The 16,624-nt window shown below is 36.9% G+C and overlaps 1 protein-coding gene across 1 annotated transcript; it reads right to left on the bottom strand.

Annotated features, from left to right (window-relative positions):
* Positions 1-2,942: 2,942 nt before the first annotated feature.
* On the bottom strand, positions 2,943-16,114 carry GABRG1 (gamma-aminobutyric acid type A receptor subunit gamma1). Its single transcript, XM_009956775.2, has 6 exons — positions 15,987-16,114; positions 13,152-13,234; positions 11,709-11,846; positions 11,432-11,584; positions 8,157-8,368; positions 2,943-3,221 (listed from the first exon to the last, which is right to left on the bottom strand). The coding sequence occupies exons 1-6, from the start codon at positions 16,112-16,114 to the stop codon at positions 2,943-2,945; spliced, it is 993 nt and encodes a 330-aa protein (XP_009955077.2).
* Positions 16,115-16,624: the final 510 nt, after the last annotated feature.

Raw genomic sequence — 16,624 nt, 5'->3', positions numbered from 1 at the left:
GGAATAGGTTTAAGCATGTGCTTAAACAGTAACGGTCAGTATAATAGGACTCCAAATTCTGTGATCCCAGCTATTAGTAAACGAACTTTTATCCAGGTAGGTTTGAAAAATGATTGCAGCACCTAAGTCCAAGTAAGTATAATCTCTGTTTCTTGCCATTTGTTCAAGTATGACTTAAATTTCTTGGAATCAAGTGTTTACATGCAGACTAGAAAGAAACACATAGGACTAAAATAACACATTTATTGCATGCCATGTTACAGTTCACTGCATTCCCATTTGTATTTGCACTCACAGTACTATGGGAAACTAAAATTATTTCATCAGAAACAAATGAAGTACACAGAAAAGTTTGTCAACAGACAGAAGCAAGTGTATCCATAAGCCAAACAGCCATAACATTCAATAGGTTTAATACTCCATGACATTGTTTCATAGAAATTAGAGATGAAAGACTTCTTATCCATCCCTTGCCAATTCTAGATGTTTTCTGTTCTCCAATTCAGTCACTGGAGGCTGATTGGCAACTGACAACAACATGAATAGAAAAAGCTAACTAGATGTGCCAGAGGACAGCAGGCTGTGAAATTTGTATTTCCTCTAGTGAAGTGCCAAGTTCTTTCAGGTTCCTTTTGTTTAAAGGTGAATTAATGAAACTCCGGAGCTCACAAAATCTGGGCCTTGCGTTGTATAGCAAGCAGACTGCTTTTCAAGTACACATCTAACATACTGCTGCTGAAGCCACCTTTATTCCTCCTACAGAGGAATGTGTTTAGTGTGCTGTCAAAAAGCATCAAACTGCACTATGGAATTAAAACTGACACATTTCCATTGTACTGAACATTTTCGGAAAAAGAGACTCTAAAAAGACAATAAACTATCGCAGAACAGTGATGTCGATGGTGCCGCACTTCTACGCTCAGTCTAACAGTCGGAAGTTGGTGCTCAGAAAAGTCATGTAATGAATAATGTCAGCCAACCTTGACCGCAGGCTTTCAGATTCTTTCGACCATCTTCTTATTTCATCAGCTAAATACTGAAATAAAGTTCACATTAAATGGGATATTCTCTGTCACACTTTCTTCCAGAATCACTGTACATAGTCTTGTATTCTCTATTAAATTTCAGGGCTGAACACTGCTGTAACATTTCATCTGAAATATGTATTGCATATCATATCTTATGATGTCTGGTACCAACTTGAATATAAAAATACATTAATCTTTTCTGAGAAATTCAGAGGAGGATGCACGTTCAACAGAAATATCGGGGGGGTGGGGTGGGGGATATCCCATCATGTATCATTTTCTATTATTAGCCATTAATCATGTCTTTATCTCCAGTACTGAACATCCCTACCTACAGCCAAATGCTTATCCTATTAATCCTCTTTAAAGATCTTAAGGTCTTCTGTGTAATTCTGACTTTTACTTAATACATATCTTAATTTTACAGTGATTTTTGCAAGCTCATTTGAGACCAGTTTCTTTTTGAGAAAGTAGGAAAGACTGTACTTTTCCATATTGAAGACAATGGGTTTAAAAATAGAAATGAGATACTAAATGCTGCGAGCCAGCAATTGACAACATAGAGAAGTCAGTCCAGAGAGGCTACTACTGAAGAATTGCTACCAAAGTAAACAGAAGCTCTGACCACAGAAAGGCTGGAGAACTGGTCCTGTGACTTTTTTGAGGGTTACATCCCATCTCGGAGAAAGATCTGCAATGCATAAGGATTATTTTAACTTCTCTGCCCTCCAACAGGGCTTTTCCATTAGAAACAAACAAATCTCAAGGAGTCAATTACACAGCGATCCATAACACAGGCTCAGTAAATTCACAGCATTTGGCTTTGGCTCAGTAAGTAGCAAATCCAGTAACAAGGGGAAACTACAAAATCATACTGTATGCAAGGTGGAGCAGGTCACGCGCTACACTCTTAGAGCTGGAGATTCAACATAGTGGCTTTGAATACAATGACTGTAGCACTGTTACAGGTTTGCCAAACTCTGATGATATAAATTCTACTGAATGTAGTTATGACTTTTTCTCTGGCTCAGAGTATGAATCAGATAAAGGAGAGGGGAATGGGGAGGATGTGAAGAGCATCATGCTTAATGGCCAGAATCTCAGCCAGCATCAGTCTGGTTTCCATGAAATGAGTAAGAAACGGAAGCTGGGTAGGAATTTTTGTTGTAGCCCTCTTGGAGAACTTTAGGGAACTCACAACAATGAAGCAATGGCAGAAGAAGCACAGACATGAACAAATCCAAGGTTGAAAGCCAAAAGCCTACATCCATGGTCAGGATAAGACAAGCTCAGAACTACCCTTGGGTTTTTTGTGACATATCCATTTCTCACTGCTCTAATCTTTGCATTCTGGATAAATCTGAATGTGATTAATTATGACTTAATCATCCTTTTAACATACTGCAGAGAACAAATGGCTAGTTGAAAAATAGAAATGTTCCATTTCAACTTTTTTAAATCAGGGATTAATTAAATCATCATTTTATGGATGAAGTTGACAGGAATAACTAATCTCATTTGATTAAGGCTTTCTTTATAAAGGTGTAAGAGATGCTACAAAATTCATCTGCATTATCATTTAGGATTAAAATTGAAAACTTACGTAGAACTCTCCAGTTAAAGAACATAGCCTCTTGACTCTGCATTTTGTTAGAGCTGGACAACAATATGTGTGTGTTCAGGCAAGTTAAATCTTAGGGATATTTATTTTTAAATTTTCTCTTCAAAATACCAATATTGGTTCTATAGTTGATCACAAGAGGGAGACTATACCACCATATTTCCTCTCATTGCTTCAAATTTTTAAAGCATCCAATCTGAGTAATTTTGGACCAGATATATTCTTTGATCACTGAAAAGTGTTAATGACTGTTCAATTAGCATTTTTTTCTGAGTTTGTCAAATCTCTGAAATTTATAGATAAAGATAGCCAATCCAGTAAACAAGATTGAACAATGCAAAGGCAGTTGGAAAGAAAATGCGAGAATAGGAGTCAATTTTTGCAATACGGATGTGTATTCTTCCTTCTCTCCAGGATCCTGTGCGGCAGTCTTCAAAACAACAAAAGAAGCTAGCACAGTCTTTCCCTTCTAGGCATTCATAGCCATAATCATCATCACGTTCAGGGAGATGATTAATGTTATTAATTGGAATTAGTGTTGATCCAGGACGAACAGCAATTGCAGGTGGTTTCTTAAGAAAAACAAAAAAGAAAAATATAGTTTTGCAGATTCTTTTATCCTCACATTAAATAATTCCATAGGGTTTCCATAGCAAAGGCCAGTACATGCACCTTCAGTACAATATACAGACATTCTAATATTAAAGAAAAGAGTTTGAGGAGCTTTGCGAATTATGAACTGCTGTATATAATTATCTCATGCAGGCAAAAGATCACGAATGATTTTCACCTGCCACAGTGAAAATTGGGTTGTGCTGGGATTTGGGAATAGTGGATAATTAGTTACACAGACAGGGTTAGCTGATCCCATCTACACAACACGAATGAACATTTTGAAGTCAGTCACAGCTTGACAACTGGGTCACAAGCAAGTCCACAAGCAGGCCATAAGCATCACTACCAAGGGAATGATCACCTCCCTCCCATCATTTCGAGTCTTTAGAATGAGACTGTATGTGTTCCTGGAAGCTACATTTTCACCACAAAAAAGGCTAATGGGATTAGTACAGCATCACAGGTGAAGTTTAAGAAACTGAGATACATAAGGCCAGACTATGTCACATAACCCTCTGATATCAAAACCCTAAACAATATGTCTCACCTTTAGAAACCAAGACATAAGACTCCTTAGGAGAATGCCATTCAAGTCAGTGAAACTGGTTAATTCAGGTCCTAATTCTTACTTTTACTTTCCATGGGCATAACTCAACCCTCCTGCAATCTGGGAAAACCTCAGTGTAGTAGATGTTAAGGTTCATAAATAATTTTTGTAGAAAAATCCTCGATGTAGTACATATACTGTTTGCTATTCCCTTTCTTGCAACTTTTGCCCTTTCACCTTCCTTTTCCTTGCACTACCACAGTCCATCTTTCCTCTTTTTATTATTTTGTTCCCATGCAGTTCTTCACTCTTCATCCTTGTTTTCCTGAATATTTCAAAAGACATTCTCTTTCTCTATCTGTCCTTTTTTCTCTTTCTAAATCTAAATTACTCTGTAATCCTCTTTCTTTCAAGCTCCCCACCCCCACCTTTGGCATGTTTTTGAAAATCTTCACACTGGAGATAGGGGTTACATCAACACTGCTCTTACATTGTCTTCTTTCCTTTCTACCATCTCCAAATTTGTCATGTAAGGAATAAATACAGCAGGAAAGCAGGAAAGGATGCAGTCAGAAGAACTAACTGGGTATTGAAGTGTAGAGAGGAATCTCTCTTAAACAATTATACATGATAGGCAATGAAAAATATACGAAAAGCAGGAAGCCACATAGTTTAGTTTCTTGTTATGTTTTAGAGTCCTGTTGTCCCACTTCCAGGGGATTACTTAGGCCAGTACACAGATCTCTATACATTGTTAAGGAGGCACTCTATTGCTGTAGGGATGTTTTACCCAGTGTCCCAAGGGATGGTGTTAAAGCAGGGCAGTATCCACCACATTTTCAAATAGCTTTATTTAATAAGTGTCTTTACCAGAGGAAGTTTCACACAGACTGCTGTTTCAACACTTTTTAGACAGGATGACCTAGGGAGCTAATTATCATCCTAAAGGACCTCATTATTCAGTTCAGTTATGAAAAAATACTGACAATACTAACAAATAGCAGTTACATACTTCTACCCTAATTTGAGGCATTACAAACAGGCCTTATTTTTATAAAACATATAAAGTAAGTTCAATTTTTTTTTTCTTTTAAACTTCCAAAATCATTATTTTCTTTAACCTATATAAGGAAAGATGCTTATTTCTGATTCACACCTGCTCTGTCTTTACAAGAATTTTCTGACTGTTGGTTCTGCCAATGTAAGATTCATGGCATGATTCCTTTCTACTAGTGGGGAATCCCCAACTCAGAAACACCGTGGGAGCAGGAAAAAATAACAGCCTTGCTTTTCACTGCTTGTGTCACCAGCACAGACTGAAACTGGCTACTGAATTACAGGTTTGAAGAGGTGGCCTGAGAGAGGCAGAAATACAGTGTCATCCTATAGGCCTAACTACCTACAGGGAATACATAATGCGTGTGTAAGAAAGAGACAACGTGAGGGAAAAGGGGAAAAAAGACCAACACCTCTCAAGAAAACGACCTTATATCAGCTAACAGAGCCTTTAAAAAAAAAGAAAGTAGATACAGTAGTATATGCGTATTATTTATGTAGATGCCTACTGATCTTGTAGATAAAACTCCACATAGAGTGAGAAACATTTATGATACACTCTGATGGGACCAAAACCAAATTATTCTGCATTAACACTAATACATGTATGAAAGAAAGCCATCATCTGTGGAGATTATAGCACAGGTGATGCGTTTACTTCAGGTGAAATGATGATCAGCACAAGATCCACACTAATTAAGCTTAAGATTTCCTGCCCAAATGCATTATCTTTCCTAATGTGGATTTACATAAGCCAATTCATACTACCTTTCTTGAATTATGCCAGCACATATTTTTTTAAGATAAAACTGCTGTAATCACCTGTAAAATCTCATCATTTTTCCACAAGTTCATTTATTGTACCTTTTTGGCATGAGTTCCTGGAATAATAAGCTTTTTTTGCATTTTGCAATAGAAATGGAAGACGTATGCAAGGCAAGTTTTCCAAGGAAAAAACACCTGTAAATGAGAACTTTTCAGAAGGAATTAAACTGTTTTAATTAAATTACTTTTTAGTTACATATCCATAACTACAAGAAAAAAAGAATGAATAGAAGTCTTTGACAAAAATACAGGAAGGTGGTAGAAAAAAAGAAAAAAACCCTGTGGATTTGTAATTGTACGACTTCCCATTAATTAATCAGATAGCTTCTTTAATTGTTCTATTTGGAACAAGAAATTTTATAGCTTTTTATAAAACATTACGAAAAAACACCTATCTGTCAAGTTAGAATCCTTGCATCTAAGTATATTAAATTTAATCCCACCCTTCTTTTAGAGCAATGTCTTATCTAGTACAGTCTTGCAGCCATAACATGCTGAAACATGTTTAAAGAATTCTGTGTGAAAAGATGGTTGTTTTTCAACTAATTTTAGAAACAGAAAGCATGTTTTAAAAACACAGTAAAACACAACTTAACAGTGTTTTCAGTATTATATTACTAATTTTAATCGTAGTCCAAACTCCATCTACTTATTCAATAAGTGCCATAGTTTTCTATCTTACCGTTATTCTACATTTTAAATAGTCATATGCCCTGAAAACCTCAAAGCATGCGGCAGGTTATTGCACAAATGGCTGATATGCGAACAGATTCTGTAAAGTCTCGTTACTCCATTCAAAAGAGCATACTTGCCAACCAATTCAATGGCTTTTGATTTGCCAGTAGCTGATCTTTATTATCTCCCTGGTTTGAATAAGCCATATTTCCTCTCCTCTTCCTTTTCTCCTTGTTGTGCACGCTGAGAGCAGACCTACTTCAGCTCTCTGTTCCCTAAATGCCATTGAGACCTCATTGCAAGAACAAACTAAAATTGAATGTGGTACGCTAACATTGAGAAGTCCCCCAAACTCTGCAGCCTCTGTTATCTTTCACCCTCATTACTCAGCTGTGGCCCTTGCCAAAGCCTGTTTTCCATACTCTCCATTGTGCCTACATTTGCTTCTACCACTAACAGTAAGGAAGTCTGAGGTTTCCATTTTCCAGTTCTCTTGGCTGTGCTGGATTCCCTGAGGATCACAGCGATGTCCAACCAAGGCAGCACAGAACAGTATTAACCCTTCACTGCTAGCCTTTTCTTAAATACACAACTGATCCACTTGGACCAGCTCACCATATGAAAAATAAGGGCTCTCATTTACCTGGCATTAAGCCACAGCAGCCCCATAGTGCCCCCCATAAGACAGTCTCCCACTACAGCGCCACTCAAAATGGGTGAGCAAGTGCTTTCTGACACTAGTCACAGAATGGGTACAGTTCATAACAGGACATCTGCATTTCCATATCTGGGCTTCTGTAGTTTCATTTCAGTTTCTGTTTGATCTTACACAGGTGGAATTCAGTCTTCACCCAGAAAAGACAACTGAGATTATGATTCATAAACTATGCTCCAGAATGATCATGATGAAATGATCTTTATAACATACGGCTTTATAACATTGTCCTTTCTCTTATTGTTTCCAAAAGATGACTACAATCAAGCTTCAGATATTATGACTAGTATTTGAATGAATAATCTATTTAACACCTTTACCTCAATGTTTTATTAGTTTAAAGATTAGCTTTAAATATTTGTACTGGCTTCCAACAATAGATTCTTTGGAAGTTCCAGTGTTCTTACTACACAAACAGAAGGCCTCTTAAAATTGAATACTTGTTCCTGGGATATGTGGGGATTCATACCATACAAACGCCAACTTGTAAAAGCAGAAGGTTCGCTTTACCAGAAAGAAATATGGAAGTAAATGAAAAAAAAATGAGTTAAAGTAGAATTTCTGAAGTGGAAGAATGTCAGAATACTGACCAGTAACAAGCACTTTTTCCTTTGCAAAGCTAGTGACGTAAGACCCAAGTTAGGTGATGCAGACGCAAACAAATCCTCATACCTTCAGTCTATTTACGTTACCTCTACTGCTACAGTTTTATCTACAGTTCTCTGCCAGGTGCTGTTTTCAGAAGCACTGCACCCAGACGGAACTGTCTCCATGGGCACACTCCACAGGCAGCTCTAGAAGCACCAAGGGCTTGGGCATGGTGTGGAAGCATGGAACGTTATATCAAACTGCTCTCTAGCTTAGGTTGGTGTGTTCTGATTAACGATCTTTGTTCATTAGTAGTATTTACAGAAAATTAGTATAAGCCCCCAGCTGTAAAAAAATTATAAAATAATTATTAGTGTTAATTATCTTGGAACATTAGCCCTTCTACTTAAGAACCAGTGTCTCAAAATTAACGCTAAAACAAAGAGCATTCTGTATTTTTTCTTATTATTATTTGGCTAAACTTACTGATGGCTTAGATTTTGCCTTCTTTTCTTTTCCTTTGTCCCCTTTTCTGTTGCTGGTAAAGTAATGCAAGGTGCCATACTCCATCAAGGCAGCAAACACAAAAATGAAGCAAACTGAAACAAAAAGGTCCATTGCTGTCACATAGGAAACCTTTGGGAGTGACTTCCTAGCAATTGTACTCAACGTTGTCATGGTCAGCACCGTTGTAATGCCTGATTGAGAAAGCAAGCAAAAAAGACAGGAAGAGGGAAGTGCATAAGAATCATATTGTCACAAAAAAAAATCTCAAATTAGCCCTTAATTCATTCATGAGGCATATAATAACTGAGCCACAGCAGTGTTCACCACTGATCACACCCACATACATAGGTGCTATTGCAAGAAGCCATCCCTATGGATCCAGTGGTCACCGTGTGATCATACAGAAGGCAGAGCATTTCACCTTCAGTTTAAATACTTCCCATTTTCAACACACACTGAATAAACAATGACATCAAGAAAGTTTGTGTAATTTTATAAATGTGTTACAGAATGCACACATAAAACAAATACAATAGACAAACAGGTACAAATAAGCACACATTTTATAAACACAAAAAAGTCCTTTGTCTCTTGAAAGATTAAAATGTACAAAAGGACACATTCAGAAAAAAAAAAAGTGTGTTATTTATCAATGATTTCAAATTCTCAAAAAACATAAGAAAAAGGAATAATGTTTTCAAAGGTTTGCTTCAAAAGTGTAGCAGATCAAACTAGATGACCTTCACGGCTTTTCCAGTCTCATTCTTTAAGTTATCAGGTATTTTTTCAATGCTGTATCTTAAGTAATAGAAAATGTTTCCCTTGATTCACTTATGTACAAGTTAATTAAGAGAACAAGCTGGCCTTAATAGCGATGTGTTCAGAGTCTCAACTACAGCACTTTTCACTGGTTTAACATTTAGAAGGTGTTAACTCTTCTTATATTTGATGCTTCAGGGAGATGCAAAGCCTTTTTCATAGTAGTCCAAAATTAAGATGCGACCTTTCCTTTGGAGACCAATACTTGAACACACAAATAATTTGTTATTTACATGCATAGGCCTATTGCAAAACATATGTTACAGCAGTCTAAGGCTGTCTATGGCTTTTAAATCAAAGCATGGAATCAGGGGTCGCTATGGACTGATCCTGCAGCAGGAAAACGGTAGTGCTTTGCAGTAGATCTCCCAATGAAATTACACGCCTAAAAGGGCAAACAGAGTTTTTCAAAAGCCCTTCACTCCCACTAGACACTTTTAAAAATCAATTAGACATTTCTCTGCATAGTTAAACGTCTAAATATCTTTAATCATCACAAACCTTTTGCTTTGGGAAACCAGGATCTTTGCCTGCAAGGATCTTTTAACATACTCTGAAGCAAAAGGCCCAAGCCTTTTCAGTGTACCAGATCCCAGCACAGCCTCCAGGTGGGAAGTCACACCCACTATTCCCTTTACTGACTTCTGTTCAGAGACAACGAAAGAAGACGGGGACTTTCCCAGTCCTCTCCACTATGTGAAAGGCATACAAAGGGCTGTCACAGGGAGAAAACCTTCCACAGCATTGCAACTGCTTGCCACGATGGACCTTGCTTAGTTTTAGCTTTCTTGTCTTCATTTCTTGGTCTTTTTCTATAAAAATGTGTCTATTTGACTGGTATTCTCTGTCTTCTTCACCAGAACATCTGTATGTGAGAAAAGCCATCCTACAATCTCTCAAGAGATGGCTTCTGCATGTTCTCACAATAGATACTCAGTTAAATGCAGGGAGCTGTAAATATGACACAGCAAACATTTGTAGTACATCTCAAGTAGATGAAGGTTAGTATTGCTAAAGTGGGAGCCTGACATCAAAGGCAAATTTGCTAGGTTCATGGCATAGAAAAAATACCCTATAAAAAGAACAAACTGGATACAGAACTAGCAGGATACTAATACAACACTTTTTCCTGTTATAGCTAGCGTCTTTCTAGACAGTATCCACAAAGATCTCCAATGATTAGTCAGTCAAAGAAATCTAATAATAAATTTCTAAATCAAGATTTTAAAACTATCAAGACATAGTTTCACTTACTTACTAAAATTTTAGGACCTCTCCACTCAACTTTGCAGTACTTCTAAATATCATGAAGTTAAGATCCAAGACAGATTTTCTTCCCTTACCTTTTTCATTAGGCTACTGAGCCATGCTCATTTTTGCTTAATTTCTTTCTTGAGTCACTAATCTTGCAGTCTTGACTGTACGGTGGTCCAGTTTCAGTGGGAAAGGCAGGGAACAAAGCCTGGACTCACCCTTCTGGTAGGAGACTCTGGTAACATGGGAATGATGTGTCCACAATCCTAGAAGCTGATGGGGAAAATTGACTCCCATCTCTTACTTCCTAAGATATACTCTCAGCTCTTGATCTTCCCCCCAGAACAGGTCATACTGCTGTCACCAGTTTTACTAAAAGCACCTGTCACTGCTAAGGTCAAAGTTGCTAGCATGCATCCTATGCACTCCACGCACCCCTGCCTATCATGCTTTATGCGGGGTCTATGACTCTTCTCCAAGTCAGTGCATGAATCCTAAACAGTCAAACACAGGAGGCTAACACCATGCTAAACAGGTCAGCCAAGATTACAGTAAAACAGTTATCTCTCTAGCAGAATTTGCAACACACTTCTGTACTGTCTGTAGTAAAAGCAGGACAGTGAGTCAGTTTTTGCCAGTTATATGCTTAACTCTTGATGTGCAACTTTTGTTGCAAATTTTCTGTCCTATCCCGGCCTTAAAACAACAACTGAATCATTTCTATTATTAGAAAAATCACCACCACCACAAAAAACAACAACAAAAAAAAACCAAAACAAAAACCAGATCTTCACAGCTTTCGCCTGTGTAGTAATGACATCCTTTGTTCCATGATGCTAAGTGAAGTTTAAACATACTTGTCAAACTAATGATCACCATATTGCCGTCCCTGGAGATGACAAAAAGAATATATAGGAGAAAAAAATGTATTTATGTCAACAACAGCAGATCCACAATGCTTGGATCAGGATCTCCAGATTTCCATTCTCAACACTCCCTCCTTAAGCTCTGCTGTGCAACTACAGCAGGATCCTCCTACTCTTAATCTTGCAGTTCAAGAGAAAGCGTGACCAATGGTCACAATCTGAAGGGGAATAAACTGTGGTTAACTTACTCCCTGGTGCAGATTTGTATTCCTGGGGAGTACCAGACCCTTCAAGGTTGAAAAAAGACATCCTTACCCAGAGAAGTCCTTGCAGGAACTGCATCCTTATTGATCCAAAATGACACCCACGAAAGAACAACTGTGAGTATACAAGGAATATATGTCTGAATGGTAAAATATCCCATACGTCTGCTGAGATCAAAGAAGATTGTCATAATAATATAATCACCTATAAATTAAAAAAAGAAAAAAATACTTACAGGACACTGAAAACAGTTTTCAGTCGTATCTTCATCTGATAGTCTTGTTCTACATAGATATTACATGAAATAAAACTTAACACTTTGTCTTACCAGACAAGGTATGAGAAATTTCAGTTGTATTTCGTAACCCTACGAATGCAAACTGATACAATCTCCAGTATTTTGGATCTGCCACTTCAACAGAGGTTTTCTTCCATTTGTATTCAATTTCATTTCTGGGATATCCATCTAGTATAAGACAAAGAAAATTAAGCATTCAGCCACAGTACCTACCAAAACATGTTTTGTAGTCTCTGAAGTTTTTTATAAACTAAACCAGGGCTATACATAAAGTGGATCAGAGAGAAAGCAAATCTATAGCCACCTGATACACTTAAAATTTAACCACAAAATACCTAGCCTCAGTTTTCAGACTAGCTAAATGTATGATTGATAAAAAAACTATGTAAATACAAATGTTTAGGAAACAGCTACACAATATTCTGGAACTCAGATATGAAAAACTGGCTCAGAAGCATCACTACAAATTAATACAGAAATGTAATATACATTGTCATCAAAGGACCACAAGAGCTTAAAAGGACAAGCACTTATTAGTATATAATTTGACAAAATTCCTATTGATGTTTATTGAAAATTTCTTTGGCTATTATTCCCGGAATGGATTTTTGTGGCCTGATTCACTGTCCAATACTTCAGCTTTAAGGAAGTGCAACCTTCTCAATTTTCATGTGCCTCACATGTTACCCCACATTACCACATTATCTTGCAGAAAGGCAGAAACAAAATGAAGTAAGACTCGCTTGTGTGGCACAACTACTTAATCAATGGACCTACCAAAGCTCATTTAGCTGGAAGCACTCAAGAAGGAACTATTAAATGAAAACATTAATTTTAAAAGAGCCACTGAATTTTTATTTCACTGCTTATTAGCTTTCACATTTAGGAATAAGTCATTTAGCTGTGTTCAGGTGGTTTGGGTTTCTTTTGCCAGTAATAGCACAATTCCCTTAGGAACATTTTTGGGTTTTTTCTTAAATAAACTTTACATTAAAGAAATTAAGCCTGAAAATTGTGTTTCTTGCTCACATAAATAAGTCCTACTGAAAGGAGAGAGACTTCTTCTACTGATTAAGCATTTACAGGAACAGGTTGAAGAAGACAGATCTTATTTTTCCTTTCAAGTATGTCACATGGAACTAATTCAAAGCTGGCAAGTCTGGCAGGCATAAAAAATAAAGTTCTTCCAGGGCAATAAATTTCCATTAACTGGAATGGGCATTGTATCAGACTCCTAAACAATAATATTATTTTTAAAGTTGCACCTAAATTAAATGCACATAATTCAACTCATTCATTACTGCATTTAATAATGCATTAAATAATGCAATAAATCTAATCAAAACATAAACAGGTCAGTTCTTTCCTTCACTACAAGGCTTTAAAAAGTAAACATTTGCTCTCATGCTGCCAGAATTTAAGGAAATTTAAAGCCTGAATGTAAAGAGAAAAAAATAGAATTTTACCACCTACAGCTTGAAAACTCCAGCGGACAGGAGTGTTCATCCATAGGAAAGTTATGAAGCTGAAGGTAACATTCAGCATTAATTGTCAGCCTAATTAGAAAAGGAAGGGGAGGGAAAAAAAAAAAGAAAAAATATTATATTCAAGCATCCAGACACTTCAGACAAGATAGTAAAAAACATTCACAGAAATCAATTTTGTCAATTAATGGATGTTACGCCTAGACAACTGTGTATCTGCAAAAAACATTCAGCATCACCACCAAAGAACACTATCTTGTGCAACCTGAGGACCTGCATTTTTTCAATTGGCATTTCAAGCCACTTCAAAAATTTCAATTAATTTGGGGCAATCTCTCTTCTCTCTACCAGAAATCAGGAATAAAAGGGAGGGACTGAAGGCAGGAGAAAGAGGGGAGTTTATGGTGGCTAACAAAGGAAGTTTCTGAAAAATGCATTTGTCAAGTCAAATTGCATTTGGCATCATTGTATCTGGTGGCCATATACATGAGAGAGAAAGTGGGGATACTCTGGGTCTTGCTCTGTACTCATGAAAGCAGCTCTGGTGAAGACAGTAGCATGGCTAGGAAAAAGAAGACTTGTTATTTCTACTCATTTAATGTCTAAGGCACTCAAGTAATTCATGCAGCTAATACATATTTTAGAAGTAGTTTAGGACTTGTAATAGTATCGATTGAATCACTTTCTGCTTTTGAAAATACTATCGCAGATTTCCAAAGAGCTTCCAAGCATCCAATGGGCTAGACTCCAAACTGCCTGCTTTGCATTTAAAATATCTCCTTCTTCGTTGGTAACACTGTGAAGAAAGTCAGAATGTCTTCTAAAATCAACTTTGAAAATTAACATAATGCTTACATACTTGACTGTATGCAATACTTACATACTAGAACAAAAGGGATGGGGAAAGGAAGACTCTGCCACACGCTGCCAGAAAGCTCTGTAAGTCTGTGAACAAAGTAGTTATTCTACACAAAGTGTCACTAGGACCTTTCTACAAATTTGTCCTGACTAACACAGAGGTTTATAAGGGAAAGTATATTCCTTGTCATATACTGGGTGGAGGGGGAGAAACACACCCCCACATTCCCCCACTTGCAAGTAAAATACACCCTTGTGAAGATCCTTTTCTAATCGGCCAACTACAGTGTATGCATTTATTGCCTTTATTTTCCATTTTCAGCGCTTGGACAATCAAACACTTAAAAGAAAACAAAACCAGACTGTTATTAAAAGCAACACAACTAGATCCGGAAACACTGATGAGTGCAATGGACAGACTAAGGACTACCCTCAGAGGAGACACAGTAAGCCTAAGAATCATCACATCTGCTCCCTGAATTACGAACAGCGAAAGAGGGGCGGTACAGGGGAGCCTGTGAACCTGCGGCACCATCAGATCCTTTTATTGTTCCTTCAATAACCAACATATGAACACCTCAATGTTATTCCATCTTAGGCCAAATTCAGGCCATATCCTCACCTATACAGATGTTTGCATGTTGCAGTGCTGGATGAATACCTGTTCTGCTGTTTTATTACTAGCTCATTGCACTTCTCAGCTTATACTCTAGCACGATAATTTGCAACCTATTACTCTGGGAGAGCTCACGTGGGGTTTTTTGTTACATTTATTTGTTTCTTTGTTACTTGGACCCTGTTTAAAAGAAATTGTACATCACAACCGAATGGGCAATGGCAGGGTAAAGTCCAAGTATGATGGCAGAGCTGTTAGTTACAAAAAGAAAAAAAAATTTTAGCATGTCAACAGAAGAGGATCTCTAGAGATTTTTGTAAACACCAGCATAATAAACCATTTAAAAAGTGCTCTTCAGAGATATTTGTATGCTCTTAAATGAAGCATATTAAGAAAAATTCAGTGAAGAGAATCCTTTTACAACATTCTAATTCTTCTTATTTGTTATACAGAAGACTTTTATAAATTGTTTGTACAACACAACTAGCCTGCATATCAAAAGAGCATAAATGACTGAAAAGAAAATAAATAAAAGGTGCTAATTTTTGTTTAAAATAAATGAATAAACAAACTCTTAAGAGCAGAATCAGATTTATGGTATCCTCTGCATGGACTGCTTCTTGACAAGCTCCTATGTATTGCAAGATTTTTTAGGCATACTTAAAAAATAAAACTGAGAGATGACCCTTAAATGCTTTCTGTAGACCACGGCCTTTCAAGAACTGTTTGAAAAGTGACTCAAAGATCAGTACAGCTTAAATGGTAAGCTTAAAACTAGCCCAAGCATCCCCCATTTGTCAAGAAGAATTACTACGGACATGTTTGCTAGTGTATAATTTGGATGAATAGATTTGTTGATTTTAACAGCTTGCAAGGGCAAGCATGTTAAAAAGTACATGCAGGACTTGGGCCTTAGCTTTAATCAAACTTATGATTTTCATTATCTGAAGCATTTCATATTTTACTTACAAAATATAATTTGGTGGAAATTAGATACTGAACTATTTAGAACAGAAAATCTACAAATCAATTTATGACTAGATCTGCAATCTGTTACTGACAGACCACCGTGCTGCTACATGCTCTAGAATATCTTTTTTTTAATCTTGCCTGTACCTAAATGAGATTAAAATTTGCTATCCACTTCAATTATCTAGGGAATATATTTCAATACTATCAATTTAACATTTTTCTTGGTCAAATAATCTTTTTTTTCTCCTTTAGTAAACTCCTTCCAAATTCTTGTGTTCGACAACAAAAGGGATGTCAAGGATTTGATTCATATTAATTATTTTTATATTCCTGGTCGTAACAGTTTCATTTCTTTCTACCCAGTTAACAAAAACCCACCTTAGAGTGTATAATACTCTTCCATCACTCCAGATTCGAAGCAAGCGATTTGGAGTTGTGATCCAGTGAGCATCAGACTTCCTTGAGTTCCGGAAGAAAGTGTCTGGAATCCAAATTTTTCCAACCATATTGCTATTAAGCATAAGCACCTTCATTGAGCTGTTAAATTTTAGACGACTGTCATACCAAGTCTGGGCAAAAATTATATCTATAGTGTATTCCTAAAAACAGAGAAACAACCATATCTATGTATATGTTTACCAAAGTCTGCAAGCCAACAATTTTTACTTCATATACAAATCTGAGGCCATTTCTTCTGTTCTCTTTTGTATTACCATTTGCATAGCACACAGCAGCCTGTAACCCAAACTGAAAAATTACAGGCTGACAAAAGATGCACACAGACTTCTGTCCCTGCCACATTTGCCCTGACACACACTAATTAAGGAAGAGGAGACGTGATGTGATCTTGCTGTAACCCAAACGTACCCGCACAGTGCAACCACCTCTGGGGGCTCTTCACAGAAATTTAAGGGAAACTTTAACACTTCAGGGCTAGACTATGCTTGTCAACACAGAGATTCTGCATCTCTTAAGAAGCAAACCATATAAACTTCATATATTTTTTCCCAAAATTT

This window comes from Leptosomus discolor, chromosome 4 (genome assembly GCF_034619465.1).
Source record: "Leptosomus discolor isolate bLepDis1 chromosome 4, bLepDis1.hap2, whole genome shotgun sequence".
Lineage (NCBI taxonomy): Eukaryota > Metazoa > Chordata > Aves > Leptosomiformes > Leptosomidae > Leptosomus > Leptosomus discolor.
This window is presented reverse-complemented; position numbering and strand designations above follow the sequence as displayed.